At 49.5% G+C, this 15,621-nt stretch overlaps 1 protein-coding gene across 2 annotated transcripts in view; it reads right to left on the bottom strand.

Annotated features, from left to right (window-relative positions):
* Sirt4 (Sirtuin 4) overlaps positions 1–15,621 on the bottom strand; it is a 36,455-nt gene that overhangs the window by 3,368 nt on the left and 17,466 nt on the right. For both annotated transcript variants that reach the window (XM_077686246.1, XM_077686245.1), the window contains exon 8: positions 14,003–14,118. In XM_077686246.1, coding sequence (XP_077542372.1) covers positions 14,003–14,118 — 116 coding nt within the window. The remainder of the gene's footprint in view (positions 1–14,002; positions 14,119–15,621) is intronic.

Genomic DNA, 15,621 nt, shown 5'->3' with positions numbered 1-15,621 from the left:
ACAGTTTTGGTTACCACGGCACCAAAGGCGAATGAGAAGAATCATTGGATTTGCACCCTGACAGTAATGACATTGAAATTGGCTGAAAATATCAAGAAGTGTCTATTTGTAAAGTATTTTTTGATTCCAGGCAGTTTTATGGCCGTTGTGGACATAGTTGAGGGTCCAATCACAGTTTTAAACACCACAAGACCATTCGCAAAGAGTTTGCAACAGTTTCGGTTTCATTTCTGCAGCACAAAGTTCACGTTCAGCGAGTTGATTTGCTATGGTGCCTTCGTCGCCCACTACTGTTCCTCGAAAAAAAAAAAAAAAAAAAAAAAGCATTTCACTTGCGATTTCACTGCACTTATAACTGATTTCTGTGATACAAGCAAGTAGAAACATAAACACGCGAAACAAGTAAACAGTCAGAACAAACAGACACGAATGTTGCTTCAAATCGGTCGTGTGCACCGCCAGCTATTTGCCAGCCAGTTTCATTTCCGTGCATGGGTGCTTCTAGGGGTGTAGTGTTACTTGTAAGTAAAACTGTCTACGCTGACAAAGTCTGCACCAGGTTTGGTACTGCTTACTTGCCAAAACATTCGGTGGCACTGCAATGCAAGGAGGAGGCCCTTGGTGCTGAGCCATTTTTGTTGTGCGACAGCTTCTCAGTGAAAGCTTGCCAGGCACCGTTCTAGCGCATCGCACTAAGGCTGCAAGTCGAATTTCTTTGCATTGCGTGCTTATTCGAAATCTTGTGCTGGCTGTAAATGCAAGGTCAGCCTTTTGCAAGGTTCTCTTGCATCACTTGGGGAAAATTTGTTGGCTCCAGTAATATCAAACTGCCAGATTTCTGCAAGGAGACCATCCAAAATTGCACAGTCTGAAGTAATTGATTGATTGTGGGGTTTAACGCGCCGACGCAACGCAGGTGATGAGGCGCGCCGTAGTGGAGGGCTCCGGATTAATTTAACCACCTGGGGATCTTTAACGTGCGCCGAAATCTCGTACACACGGGCGTTTTTGCTTTTCGCCTCCATCAGAAAAGCGGCCGCCGCGGCCAGGAATCGAACCCGCGACCTCGTGCTCAGCACAGTCTGAAGTAGAGGATCAGCTTCACTGCATGGCATAGGCACCACGAGTGCTAACTTTTTCTTTTTGAATACGACAAACTATTTCGTGCAAATCATTTTTTTAGGGCGTGTTTTTGTTTTTGAAATGTTTACCTAGAAAATGTAGATACTGAATTATTTTTACTATCAAGCTTTTCATACACTGATTTATCACTTTATTCGACATCTAAACAAAAATTCTGATTTCGATAGTTTTAAACCTTAAATAATGGTGTAGCTGTAAAGAGCATTAACTCTTTCCTTACCGCCAGGAAATTTACTGCTTTTTATGGGTGTAAGAAAAGTTCTTTTTTTGGCTAAATCTATTGGTTCAGCATATAATGCAGCGACCTAAAATGCAGGTGACAGAATGTGGTTTTTAACTACATTAATAAGGCAAAATAAATATTTTTGTTCAGACATAGAAGGAAATATTACGTATATAAAAGCTGGGAATAGTAAAAAAATTTCAATATATACATTTTGTAGGTAAACAATTCAAAAACGTGTCCTAGAAGAAAAAAATGATTTGCCCATAACATTCGATCAGATATACAAAGAATTGGTGTTGCCCAGGCTGTGTGGTGAAGCCAATACTCCATTTTTCAGACAGCGGGATTGTGGATGGACCTCTGAAAGGAATCTGGCAGTTTGAGATCACTGGTGACAACAAATCCTTTCCACACGATTTATAAACCCTCTAATGACTTACTTTGCAATTACTACAGCCAGCACAAGATTTTGAAAAAAGCACGCAATCCTAAAAAATCCGCTTGGAGTTGAAAAAACTCGGTAGCGAATGCTTGCTGTCATTCACACTTAGTTTATTATGATTTAGCTGTCAGAACTTATAATTCAATTTAGTGCCACCTTCTGAACAGGTATTGCAGCCCTGGTTGCAGAAACAGGGTGCGACGTGGCGGAATCGTGGCTGGCAAGCTTTTAGCAAGGAGCTGTCGCAGAACAAAAACTGTTCAGTACCAACAGCCTCCTGCTTTGCAGCACCACCTAACATTTTTGCTAAGAAACAATACCGAAACTGTTGCAAACTTTGCCTTACTTCAAAGAAACACTGGACCTCTGGAAATACCCCCCGACAAAAAAAAAAAAAAAAAAACACACGCCTTGGCAGGCAAACAGCATTGCTGTGCAAGACTGATTTGTAGTGCTGTCCTTGCCTGGACTGATATACGACGACAGGTTTTGACTTACAGCTGGAACTCTTACAGCAGAAATGCAGTGTGGGTGGTGAAATCACGAGTGACATGCTTTTTTCGAGAAACAGTAGCAGATGACAACGGTGCCATGGCAAATCAGCTCAAAGTTGGGCAAGTGCATAATAGCACCAAGTGCAAATTTTGCGATGCAGAAATTCAACTAAAACTATTGTAAACTGTTTGTAAATGGTCCTGCAGTATTTAGAACTACAACATGACCTACAGCAACGTCTGCAATGGCAATAAAGCTGCCAAGAACCAAAAACTAACTTTTCATACAGGCACTGTTTGGTATCTTTAGCCGATTTCACTGAACAGTTTTTATGCCTGTTACAACAGACCCTATTAATCCAGAAAAAATTCCAAGCCGTCTCCACTAACGTGAAACCTGCGTTGGGGTGAAGCATGCAGTGTATAAGTGTATTCTTGGCGCCCTGACATTTTTGCTCACGGAGATGAAACCGCTGGGGGGTAGAGGTATACAGCTTTGCTGTACAAGTCTCCTGTCTTGTGTCCCGGTGTTTTTTTAGTGCGTTCCAGCGCGAGGCGTAAACGAGTGTGCCGGTGTCTTAGTACCATGATTAGATGAGACGACGGTTACGCCGACGCCGACACGAGACGCCGACAGCCCGAGCTCCTAAGGGGCTTCGCCCCTAGAAAAAGAAGTCTGCTCTATCTGAAGTATGCAGTATCCAAACATGGATGAGCATCAAAAAGATATTGCGACCAGTGTTGCATATAAATGCTACAGACTATTTTTTTCTATGTGCCTGCAGCATCTGTAGCGAAAGGGAACCAGTAAACCAGACGTCCGGTTATCAGCGATGCCTACGAACGACTGCCGCGAGAGCCGCGCTTGTGGAGCGAGCCCCCGCTGCCTGCCTCGTGGCGCGCTTCTTTCTCTTTATTCAACATACTCCCGCGGCCCCAAGTTGATCAGGGGTTTGCTTCAAAAAAGCACAGCCGCTGCACTGGACGACGTATTTCCCGTCCCGATGACAGGCGTAGGGAACACGAGCGCACAACTCCGTCGCATCCGGGAAATAGTTGAAGAATGCGCCCAAGTTGCCAGAAGGCCGGTGGCGAATTGTCCTGTACGAGCACTACGTCCCCCACTTGGAGCCTGGAAGGAAGCTGCGCTGATGCCTCGTGAGCGGATCGGAGCAACAGGAGGTACTCTCGTTTCCATCGTCGCCAAAGACGCTCCGTTACGATCTGACGGTGCCGAGCTCGTCTGCGTAGCTCGCTGCCCGTGGACAGCGGTTCTGGAAGGCCGAGTTGCTGAGGCAGGCACGTGTTACTTTTGCCCAGCCAGAAGTGCGCTGGGGTCAGCGGGTATGGCTCAGCCGTGTCTGCCGAGATATACGTAAGGGGCCGGCTGTTAATTACTGCCTCGACTTCACAAAGCGTCGTCTGCAGCTCTTCAGTAGTCAGGCAACTGCGGCCGAGAATTCGCCGTAATGTCTCCTTGGTGAGCCGGATTAAGCGTTCCCACCAACCACCCCACCACGGGCCGCTGCAAAAATCAAGAACGGGGTCTTCCGGAGCCGAACGGAGAGAGCGTGCGCAGTGGTGGAAGGCTAAGGCGTTATCCGAGTAAATTGTCGATGGAATGCCGCGTCTAGCGATAAACTGCCTGAAAGCAGACAAGAAGCTCGATGACGTCATCTGAGATGTGAGCTCAAGGTGGACGGCTCGTGTCACACCACAGGAGAAAACGGCGACGTAGGCCTTTGTTTGCGCAGGATTCTTCGTGCGACAGAACAGCGGTCCACAGAAGTCTACACCGACAACGTCGAACGGACTGGATTCAGTGATACGATCTCGAGGTAGAGGCGCAACTGGAGCTGTTTCTGGTGTGAGTTTGTGTCGATGACAAAGCAAGCATCCGTGCAGCACTGTCTTCACCACTTGACGACCCTTGATAATCCAAAATCGGTCTCTCAGTTCTGTGAGAGTGCTGTCAACACCCGCGTGCAACAGGTGCTGGTGGGTTGCGATGATTAGTAGCCGGGAAAAGTCGTGACGGCCCGGCAGGATGACGGGGTGACGGGTGTCAACCGAGGATCCGAACTGCTGTAGGCGTCTGCCGACGCGCAGGATTCCATCGTCGTCCAAAAACGGCCGTAGTAAAATGAGGCGAGTTGCAGTTCCGGCACGCTGACCACGAGACAACGCTCGCATATCCTCCGGAAAAGCTTCGTTCTGTACGAACCGGAGCCAGTAGCGTTCCGCCTTGAGAACTTCATCGCTCGTCAGTAGTCCCCTTGCTGAATGCGTTAACTTTCTCGTATTTTCGAAGAAGCGATGTATCCAGGCAGTTACCCGAAGAAGCCTGGAGTACCGACTGTACGACTTGATACTCAGCAATGGCTCAGCTGGCGTTGTTACTAGCGCGCATGAAGCTGTCTGTAGAAATGGCGGCTCACCGACGTCCGCAACTCTTTCTCTGTCCGTTGGCCTATCCTGAGATTGCAGTGCGAGCCAACGTGGGCCATGCCACCACATTTCTGTGACTGCAACAGCGGATGCGGCAAGGCCTCGAGTAATCAAATCGGCTGGGTTATCCTTGCTGCGACAATGAGCCCACGTCCCTTGGCCTTGTGTCAGACGTTGTATCTCGGACACGCGATTTCTCACGAATGGTGGCCATCGGCTCGGTTCCCCCGCAATCCAATGGAGGGCGACTTTTGAATCGGTCCAGAAGAAATACCGAACTTCTGACAGGCACGGTAGCCGTTTCAGGAAATCAAATAGTCGGGCAGCTATCAAACAGGTGAGGAGCTCAAGGCGTGGGAAAGAGGTGGTTTTGATCGGTGCAATGCGGCCTTTGCTGAGCAGCAGGTTCACTTCCTATCTTCCGGTTTCCCATGATAACGACCGGACGTAGACTGCAGTACCATAGGCTCTCGGGCTTGCGTCAGCGAACACGTGGAGCTCTCGAGTGTCGTGTTCCGAGTACTTCATCGTGAAGGCATGCCGTGGCAAGCAAATGCGTCTTAGGTCGCTGAGCTCGCTGCACCAGCTGTTCCACGTATTGAGTTGAGCCGTCGGCAGTGGTGAATCCCACGGATGCTGCAGTTTCCATAAGTCTTGGAAAATGATCTTCGCTCGAACGGTGAAAGGGGCCAGAAATCCTAGAGGGTCGTAGAGCCGCGCGAACGACTGGAGCATTGTCCTCTTTGTCACTGGCTTTGTGGATACAAAGGTGGCGACATTGTCCGCACTTAGCACGACACTGTCGTCTGAGCGGTCCCACTGCATACCGAGCACCTTCATGTTACAAGGGTCCCCTCCTTCCGTTTCGAAAGCCACGTTGTCTTCAAGGAATTGGCTTCGCAGGGACGAAAGGTTGGAGGCCCATTTCCTCAGTTCCATACCAGCACCCGCCAAAATGGACCTCGACTCGGCGTAGATACGCTTGGCTTGCTTGGCGATGTCGACCCCGACGACAAGGTCGTCCACGTAAAACGCGTCGACCAGCTTGGCGACCGTGTCTGGGAACTGCTCTTTACATTCCTTTAGGTGGTGACGAAGTGTTGCGGCGAGTAGGAATGGGCTAGACGTGGCTCCGAATGGCACTCTTGTCATGCGCCAGTGGACTATCTGAGGAAGAGGGTCTTCTTCATTCGGAAGGTGCTCCACCCAGAGGAACCTTAAAGCATCCCGATCTTCCTCGCGAATAACCATCTGCAGGTACGCTTTCTTTATGTCTGCCACGAGAACGACGTGATGGCACCGGAACTCAACCAGCAACTTCAGTAAGTTTGCGTCTAACTTTGGGCCTTTCAGTAGCACGCTGTTCAAGGATGGATGGCAGGGAACATGGGACGACGCGTCGAAAACAACTCGAAGCTTGGTTGTCACAGCATCACGACGCACGACACCATGGTGTGGCATATAGTAGGTGTTTGGTTTCCCATCCTCTTTGTCGCAGGTTACTCGTTCCGCATGGCCCTCATCAAAGTATGCGCGGATGGTCTTGTCATATTGCCGTAGTAAATCTGGCTGACTGCGGAAGCGTTTGAGCTGCATACAGAGTCTCTGCTCTGCAAGCCGATAATTATTATCGGAGACATCGAGCCCTGGCTCTCGAATTAGAAGGGGCACTTCATAGCGGTCGCTTGCTTTGCGAACTCCATGCTGGAACTGGAGGATGGCGGAGTCATTGAATCCTGAGTTTTCCGATAATCCCTGAATGCCGATTGCTTCCAGGCGCCACATGGAAGACAATTCAACGTCAGCGGCGGCGTCTTCAGGGGGCGCTTCCCCGAGCGACAAAAACAGCGCGCTGGAGTGCGCGGTCGAAGGACTTGGGCTTTCAAGTTGGGCACCTTGCACAGTCCAGCCCAGAACTGTTTCCACGGCTGTTAGCGAGGGAGAAATCCGAGAAATTCGTCCCGTGGCCACCTTCCAATATGCGTCCGACCCGATCAGCACGCTTATCTGATGCTCCTGAAACGTGGCCGAAAGCCGGGCATCAGCCGCAACTTGACACTTAGCGGCCATCGAAGTGAGAATCTCTTCGCTGACGGGCGGGCTTGTGACGTTACAGATATTGGGGACTTCTAGGGCCTCGATTGTGATGCGCTGGCCATCGTGCTGACTTTTAAGCGTCAAGGAGACCCGGTTGCATGAAACAGGTGCGCTCTTGCAAGTGTTTCCGAAAGTAGCAATGGTAAGATGTTCGACCCCGTCGACGGGACAATCGAGTGCTCGGGACACATCGCGTCGGATGAAGGTCCGCTGACTGCCAGAATCTAACAAAAAGCGGACGAGCATCTGGCGGCTTGTGCCGATGCCCCATGCATGGCCTGTCTGCAGAAGGACTGGCGTAAGTCCTGCAGCACTGGTCGAAGCGGACGTCACTGCGTTGGCTGTGCCGCTTGTCGCCCTGTCGCTGGGACTGGGATCTGGTCTTCTGCTGGGGGGTTCGAACCTTCCAGCCGGGCGTTGAATGTCGCACAGCGTCGTAAGGTGCCGACGTGAACAAAGACCGCATACCAGACTGTTCGCTGACCTGCACTGCTTTGCTAAGTGATTGCCCTTGCCGCATCTGAAGCAGCACTTGCTTGCCTGCAGACGCTTCCGTTTCTCCTCGGGCGACATTGGCGCTCTGCAGTAGGCGATGTCATGGTCCCGAGCGTTGCAAAGTTCACACCCGTGTAGCCCCGAAGACGGCGATTGGGTACCGAGACTCATCGCAGTTGGCGGATCGATGCGCGGAGGCGAAGACTGCTGTCTCCCCTGGCCGCGGCGCGTGGACGGAAACGAACAATCGGACGCGCTCTCCTCTCGGATCTCTACCTGGACGCGGAGAAAGTCCAGGATCACCTTGATTTCCTTGGATCTGGCGGAAAAGGACGCGGACACCTCGGATGCGTCCTGGTGCTCCTCCTTCAGCCTTTGCCGGTACAGGAGGCCCAGGTCGTGCGGCAAGGTCCGCAGCAGTACGCGATGGAGCACGACGGAGTACTGGTCCGGGGAGACGCCCAGGCCCTCCAACGCGTTTATGCGAAACGTGACCGTGTCGTAGAGGACCCGCAATTTGTCGGTGTCGGCCGAATTCTGCACCGGCTCCAATGCGAGCAATTTGTCCAGGTGGTTGTCCACGAGAAGGTCTTTCCGCCCAAATCTATTTGTAATGATTTTAACAGCGATGTCGTAATTGTTTTCGGCCAGCCTGATGCCCTCGATCGCGTCCTTGGCGGGACCGTTCAAGTACGAGAGCAAGTACTTAAACTTCTCGACGTGCGGCAAAGTCGTGTTCGAGTGGATGCTGGACTCGAACTAGTCCCAGAACCCTTGCCAGTCGCGTCGGTCGCCCGAGAAGTTCGGTATCTGGAGCTTCGGGAGTGCGGCGAAGCGGGTTCCCTGCGTTGTCTGAGGGGTGCCCGGTCGAGGCTGAGAAGGTGCGCTCCCGCAAGGCTCACCAGACTCGGCTGTGGCTGCGCTGGCTGAAGGGGCTGGGCTCGTGACGGAGCGCACGCGCGTGCGAAGGGCGCAGATGCGCTCGTCGTAGTCAATGGCATCCAACACGTCCGCGTCAAATTCCTCTTCTGTGAGAGCCGCCTGAATCTGGCTGTCCAGCTCGTGCAAGGCTCGCTGCTTGTCCAGAATTATGTCCAGAAGCGTCTGAAATTCTAGAGTCGGTGCCGCCGGGTTCTGCAGGAGCGCGTCGAGTGCCGTCATCTTCTTCGTGACGGCGGCGCGAAGAACTCCCTGGCGGCGACGAAGCGATTCCATGGCGCGAGTCGGCGGGACCGGACGGCTGGGGGTTTTCGGCACCAGAGAATGTGTAGCGAAAGGGAACCAGTAAACCAGACGTCCGGTTATCAGCGATGCCTACGAACGACTGCCGCGAGAGCCGCGCTCGTGGAGCGAGCCCCCGCTGCCTGCCTCGTGGCGCGCTTCTTTCTCTTTATTCAACAGCATCTATGCACAGCGTTCATGCAGGGAAAAGAATACCGTAAAATCCCGAGAGATAGCCCACCTAAGATCGAGAGCAAATCGAGTGAAAATATGACGTGGGCTAACTTTCAGTGTGCAGTAAAAAAAGATGAGAAATACATCGCAGCCAAAGAGCGAACATGCGTTTATTAGCACTGTATTCATTCGTCGTCAAAACCGTCGAACGAACAGTCGCTCTCACTGTCAAACAAAAGGTCGACCACCTCCTCCCGCACGGAGTTGGACGCGGTTGGCAGGCAGCAGAAGGACGGATCGCCAAAACGAGCCGCTCATGAAGCTCTGAGTCTTCTTATCCATCGAGGGCTGTTGATATACCGCGCCTTTTCAGGTTCCAGTGACCTGTGACATGTTATCTCACCCTACCCACGCACGCTAGCTAACCTCGTTTCCCTGGGCGTCATCCCCGGCTGGGATGATGCTATTGTCAGGGGTGGGTTATCTTTCGGTGTTTTTGAAAAAATTGGAAAATTGTGCCAAAAACAGGGGTGGGTTATCTTTCGGGGGTGGGGCATCTCTCGGGATTTTACGGTAGCCTAACGGTGTTTTTGAAGCTTAGCACTGGTGCTTAGAAAAGGCCTACACATAGAGATGTATGCTAAGCTGAGTGAATAAAACAAAAGTGTAATTAGGAGCAATTACTAACCATCTATAAATATCAATCCACCCAACATTCCCCAAGACTGTTTGCACATTTTAGTGTGCAAGCACTTTGGTGGCCACTACTGGGATTTGGCGGCGGCGATGGCGATGGCCATGGCGACGGCACCAGCCATTGCGTCGGCATCGTAGCTAAGCGAGCGAAGGCAGGAAGCAAATGGCGGAGGAAAATGTGGCGAAGTGTGCGGGGAGGGCAGTATGCCGAGCCCGCACGGAGATTCATCGGAGCGTCTGGCGAAATTGTCAGGGGGAGGGCGGCACGCACTGCTAGGACGCCATCTCTCTTGCTGCCTCCCCTTCACACTTTCAACACATGCGACTACTCCCTGTGTGGCCCATACGAACCACGTGACATTTGTGCGGGAGGTTAAAACATGATTGGCAACCACATGGTCGCCGGTGGCGGCGGCGCGCTTCGAGATAACAGCACAGTAGCGCGTGCCGCCGTGAGTTTGCTGATCACACAATCACTTCCTGAGATGCAGCAGATATGCGCCGCTGCCAAGAAGACAGCAGTTCGCGCTGCACACAAATTTCGCATTAGGAAGTATAGTAATCGTCAGTGCATTTTTTTTAATGACATCATTCTGGTCAGTAAAACAGCTGATATGAAATACGCCAGTGAAGCACAGCGTTGAAACCGAAAGTTAGACCAGTCAGACGCCGACAGCGGCAGATTGCACACAATGAACGGGAACCATCTCCCTGCTTGAGGCAATTCTTACCTCTTTCATCGAACAGGATCGATGTATGTGTGGGAATAATAAATTCTCAACTTCACTGCACCTGACCTTTTTTGTACACAAAATGCTATGTGACAAGGGCAGACTTGACCTCAAACCCCATTAAAAAAGCAAATTCAATGTCCGGGTGTGCCACTTTGCACAAACAAAAGCACTCTTTCTGAAGGCTAGGTCGAGCGTTCTGCCCAGACTGAATGATAAGGAATGGTAAAGTTCAGTCCAGACTGAATGGTAGCTGTCACTAAAGTTCCATCCAGAGGAAACGCAATTCACAGTGAGAGCAGTCTTTCTTGATTTCTACCCCACCGTCCAGTCCATTTAAGCTAACTGACTATCCAGAATCACTATTAATTATTAATCACTATTAATAGTTACAGATTATCGGACACCCTAGCTCCATCTGGACGGAATTTCAAGCCACTACCCCATGACCGCTTCACAATACGCAGAAATAGCAGTCTGCCTTGATTTTTACCCAATCGGCTGAACTGCCTCCGCTCACTGAGCAGCCAGAGAGAGACCACTATTAATTATTAAGTAGTATTGATAATTACAGATGATCAGACTTAATTCTAGCGATGGGTAAGTCGGCCTTGGCTTCAGTGAGCGGTAATGGTACGGCCAGTTTGGTAAAAATCAAGACTGACTGCTCTCAACGCATGAATTGAATTGTTAAGTGGGCACGAGCTATCATGGAACACTATCCACGACCAGGGAGGGAAGGGGGGAAAAAAACGAAAAAGCTTGGGGAGATTTGAACTTGCGACTGTAACATCCGTAAGTAGACGTAACCTCTACACCAAGGACCAGGACGGCAATGGCGTCTGATCAGCTGGTTTTCATTCAATGTGTGCACAAAACTTTACGCACCTCTCACTTTGTTCCGTCTGGACAGAACTTTAGTGGCAACTACCGCTCTATCTGGACAAAACGCTAGACACTGCCTTTCTTAAATCTCACCGGAGTCACGTTTTGCAGCGGTGTCCTTGTTTTTGGCGGTCAAGTTGACCGTCTGCTAATTATGCTCAGTCTATAGACCATTCCAACGAGGGCGCCGCCATCTTGCGTGCGCAGCGCCGTCTGGTAGCTGGCCGATTTGCTGGCTTGGGCGTTTGCGCATAGGCGCCAGCGGCGTCTCGGTGAATTTTTAGTTGTAGCGCGTTATACGTTCTTTTCCGTAATATACTTTAAATGGGAAAGTTGTTGCATGGGACCAGTTTAAGCGATCTGGCTTAAATTGGCGGCTTTTGGGGCTGCGGTGGAGCTGAAATTCACCTTGAGATAGCGTGGTCCGCGCTGCGTAAACGATGCCGTGTCGAACATATGTTTGCAATATTTCATCACTTTTTTTTTTTGCTTGCGTGAGTGTGCCCGGGATCGCGTATAGCTGGTATTTTGATCGTTTTACCACGAAAACTGATGTTTGTTAACACGATCTAACCGTGATACGCTCGGCGCTAATGGGCGACAAGCGGAAGTGCGTGTCAGTGTAACAGACTTCTGGCTTCATATCCCTGCAGGGTGTAATACAGGTAGTTTTGGGTGAACTTAGTAAGTATATAGCATATTATATAGTTTGTATTAAATCTCATCGATATATCAACACCTCACCCTCAGCGGCCACTGCCGCTAATTATAAACAAAACTTCCTCTCTCTAGAATTCCAAGCTGCTCTGCAGCACAATTTAGCCCTACAACTAATGTACAACATAAAATAGGCAACACGGCTCCTTGACAGCGTCAGATAAGGACTTATTAAGCGTCCGCCGTTGGGCAACCAGACAAGCGTTCGCTTTTGCGTTGCTTAGTTTGATGTTGCTGACAAAGAGACATCACATTTGGATAATAGACTGAACTCTTGGCTGGAGTGAGTGAGTGAACAACTTTATTTTCTCCGAGTCGGGGATGGGGGAAGAAGGGAGGTGGAATCCCCTTCATTAACCCCCTCCCCCCTTCCCCTCAGATTGGCTGGAGAATAGGACATCTTAGGGAGGTGGTAGTCCCTGTGAAAATCCCCAAGGCCAGCCCATATAATACTTGGAGCTGGGTATGCCGCAGTGTGACCGCAGCAACGGTGGAGATGGAACTAATACCATCTGCGGCACAGGCAAGTTTCAGTGACCCATTTTAATTTGAAAAGAAGGTAGAAGAATTTTCTGCCACCACTCCAAAGTAGGGGTACAGAAAGAGCTCAGCAGAACAAAATTGCCAGAAATCTTAACGTGCGCAACTCACAAGCTGCTAGTCTGGCTCATTTATTAGAAGTATTTCATTAAAATAATGCGCAAATTAGTGGTAAACCCGCCCGCGCGATGCCTACAAAGCGTAGTCAAGGCGAAGGAGCAGCCGCGCGCCAGGCCCGCCGTGATCGGCGCGCACACTCCAGAGAGGGGGAAAGGCGGTCTGTGCAGCGCGACCGCTGAGTGTGAGAGTACGTTTCCCCCTCGCCCGATGGAACGGTGTATAGACCTTTTTAACTTCCTCGTCCTGGGAGCAACCATTTTCACAGTGGGCTGTGCTAGCGGATCTATGATTGCCGTGGTCGACAGGATGGTCTTACTGCGCATGCGCAACACAGCCCAGAGCATGGCCTAATCGTATTACAGATTAACGGATGAAATGGTCTATACAACAGTGAAATTTGCTGCTCTGTCGCTAATCGCTCAAAAAAAAAAAAAGTGTGTGGGTGTGTGTGTGTGTGGGGGGGGGCACTGGCACTGGCTTGGCTTGGCCATAGCTCAGCCACGCCAGCGACCCATTCCACGCCAAAAATGTTGCCAGCATATGTAGTAGTTTCCTCGCCAAAATAGAGAAAAGAAAAAAATATCGGGTGTCGCTATCGCAGAAGACCCTTATTGATGCCCTATGCAAACAACTGCGGCCCACAATTTAGTTGTAGCTGATAGCCTGCTATAGCTGGGTCCATTACGAGCGGAGCAGACTCTATTTAAAATGCGTGGTGACCAGACAAATCAACAGGAGTGGTCCTTTGTAACCGGATATCTGTTATTGCCGGATCTATTGTAACGAGTCTAAACTTGCGTCAAAAATCATTTCTGTTGCATAAATGAAAACAAAACTGGTCTTGAAAGGGTATTTTCTGAGCTAAGCAAAATTAGCCGCAACCGTTGCTTTCCCTGTTGGGAAAGCATTATCAGCACACTGCATCACCTGGCGCAGGTTTTATTTCCACCAGCACTAATTACATTACAACGTGCGGTACAATCTCCCTATTTTCACTGATGCTTGCCCCGTTGGCATGTGCCAAAACATCTTGACAGGCTGCTGCAAGCTTTTACATCTTGAATAACTGTAAACACGTCAATTAACACGAACGTGATAATGACTGCCACTTTTCCGTGAGAACACCAAGGAGGGAGGGGTCCAATGTTAGCTTTGTGGGCATATTTAACTGAGGGCTTCATACACTTGGCGTTGAAAGTACAACAGTGCGATATGGGGGGGGCACCGGAAAACAAAAATGCCTGAAAGGTAGTTCTCGCACCCCTGCATACTGTGCCCTGGCCTTGTGCTGTTGGGTAAACAGGTGGGTGAAATGTCTTATCTGCTTGGCATCACAACAGAAGTGGCCACATCAAGTATTTTGCACGCGCCAAACTGCTTCCCTTGCACACACAAAACTGCTAAAAGGTTGCACGCAGAGTGGTTTAACAGAAATAGTGGATTGTGAAAGCACAGGAGCATCGTCATTACTGTTAATTCGCACTCATTCAAGGCAAATCCAGAAGGAAGACAATAGACTGATATCAGCACAGGCTGTAAGGCACCACGAACTGGCTCAAATGACTTCACTCACCCAAAGTTTTCGGTCCCTGGAGTGGACTCCAGATTGAATTCTGCTACAGGAACACCTCGTGCGGCAACTTCAGGCGCGAACATGGCCGCTGGGTAAACGACAGACGAAGTGCCAATCTGGAATTGAACCAAAGTCGGTACACAAGGTCAACGATCAATTACTCCAGATTTCATTAAAGATCACAAACAAAACCTTCAAATAAGCTCTGTATATGTTTGTACACACAGAAGTGCATTGATAACTTATTTCATAACACTGCTTACATGGGCTAAGTGAAGCCATATCAAACCAACATTGTTTGTTTTATGCACAACTAGTAGTATGTTCAAGATCAAAATGGTTTACATTTAATCCTGGTATAAAAGATAATTAGTACTATTGACTTATCTCGCAAACTGGATTGCCATCCGTCCTGGTCGGTCCTGGCTTTTCCGACAGCTCTATTTATTTCAGACGTCCTACATAGCATAATAATTAAGGTTATTATTTCTTTGGTTAGGGAAGAGCAATGGTACCCTCTGCATGGCCCTCAAAATGCACTTGCAAGCACCTTCGTGTGTGATACAATTGACATTGCAGATAAAATTATGGGAAGGAAATCATTTACTCCTCCTTACAGTCAGTAACAAGTCAGTGCATCAGTGCATTACTAATGCATCAGCAGCAAGTTAAAGAAAAAAAAAAAATCAAAGTGAATTTGGAATTAGATATATATAAGCCTTCCTCAGAGCGGTCGTGTGTACTGGAAAAATGACAGTCGTATTGAGCGTCGTCCTTTGGGCCACTCCAGCCACAACTTGTCAATCGTGCTAAAATCAGGGGGGGCCGAGCCCTTTCTTCTTGACAACAAGGGGGGGAGGTTTGAGGCGTATCATGCATTTCCATGGCAGTGTTCCACTTAACGACAACAAACCATGTTGTAACAATGTGAAAGCGTTCCTTAGTCACAGAATTTGGTCTGTGCATGCTAGGTTTGTGCATGTGGACGCATCTTGATCCATCAAGATTTGATCTGGCTTTTAAGCTCCGGCAAGTGCAGAAGATTTGCATTTCACTAGGTCACCTGGCAAGCTTCAGCGACCCAGTGCACATGCTGAAACCAGCAATATAGTTCAAGAGGACTGTGATTTGGGCGAGTTGGTGAATGTTCATGATTGACAATCCAGCGCGCAAAAACACGGCACAAAAAGAACGAGAGTTAGCAGCGCTGTCCTGTCTAACTCTCGTTCTTTTTGTGCCGTGTTTTTGCGCGCTGGATTGTCAATCATGAAACCAGCAAGGTAAAGGGGCGTACTTTTTAAAGATGTGCACAGAAACATGGCTAGTCCTGTCTATTTATTGCTTTTGCTGACACTGCCTCTTTGGCTGGCTTCATGCAGTGCACAAGACTACATGCAACGCTGCTGTACTTTTCCGCTGTGGAGAACCGTCTCTCTGTCCTAATAACACATGCTTGGAAAAGCGCATACGAATCCAAATCGCTTCATCTTAACCAACACTTCTGTGATAGTTCATGGGCTGCCAAACTGAGGTTCCACGCGACAGTTTACACCCGCCAGCTTTATACTTGGCACGGTCTGGCATCCTTAAACGATTAGTCATGACGACACAGAACGCAC

Source organism: Haemaphysalis longicornis, unplaced genomic scaffold, assembly GCF_048455015.1.
Source record: "Haemaphysalis longicornis isolate Haplotype H1 unplaced genomic scaffold, Haemaphysalis longicornis Haplotype H1 scaffold_1, whole genome shotgun sequence".
NCBI lineage: Eukaryota > Metazoa > Arthropoda > Arachnida > Ixodida > Ixodidae > Haemaphysalis > Haemaphysalis longicornis.
Note: the sequence above shows the minus strand (reverse complement) of the source record. Positions and strands in the feature narration are given on the sequence as shown.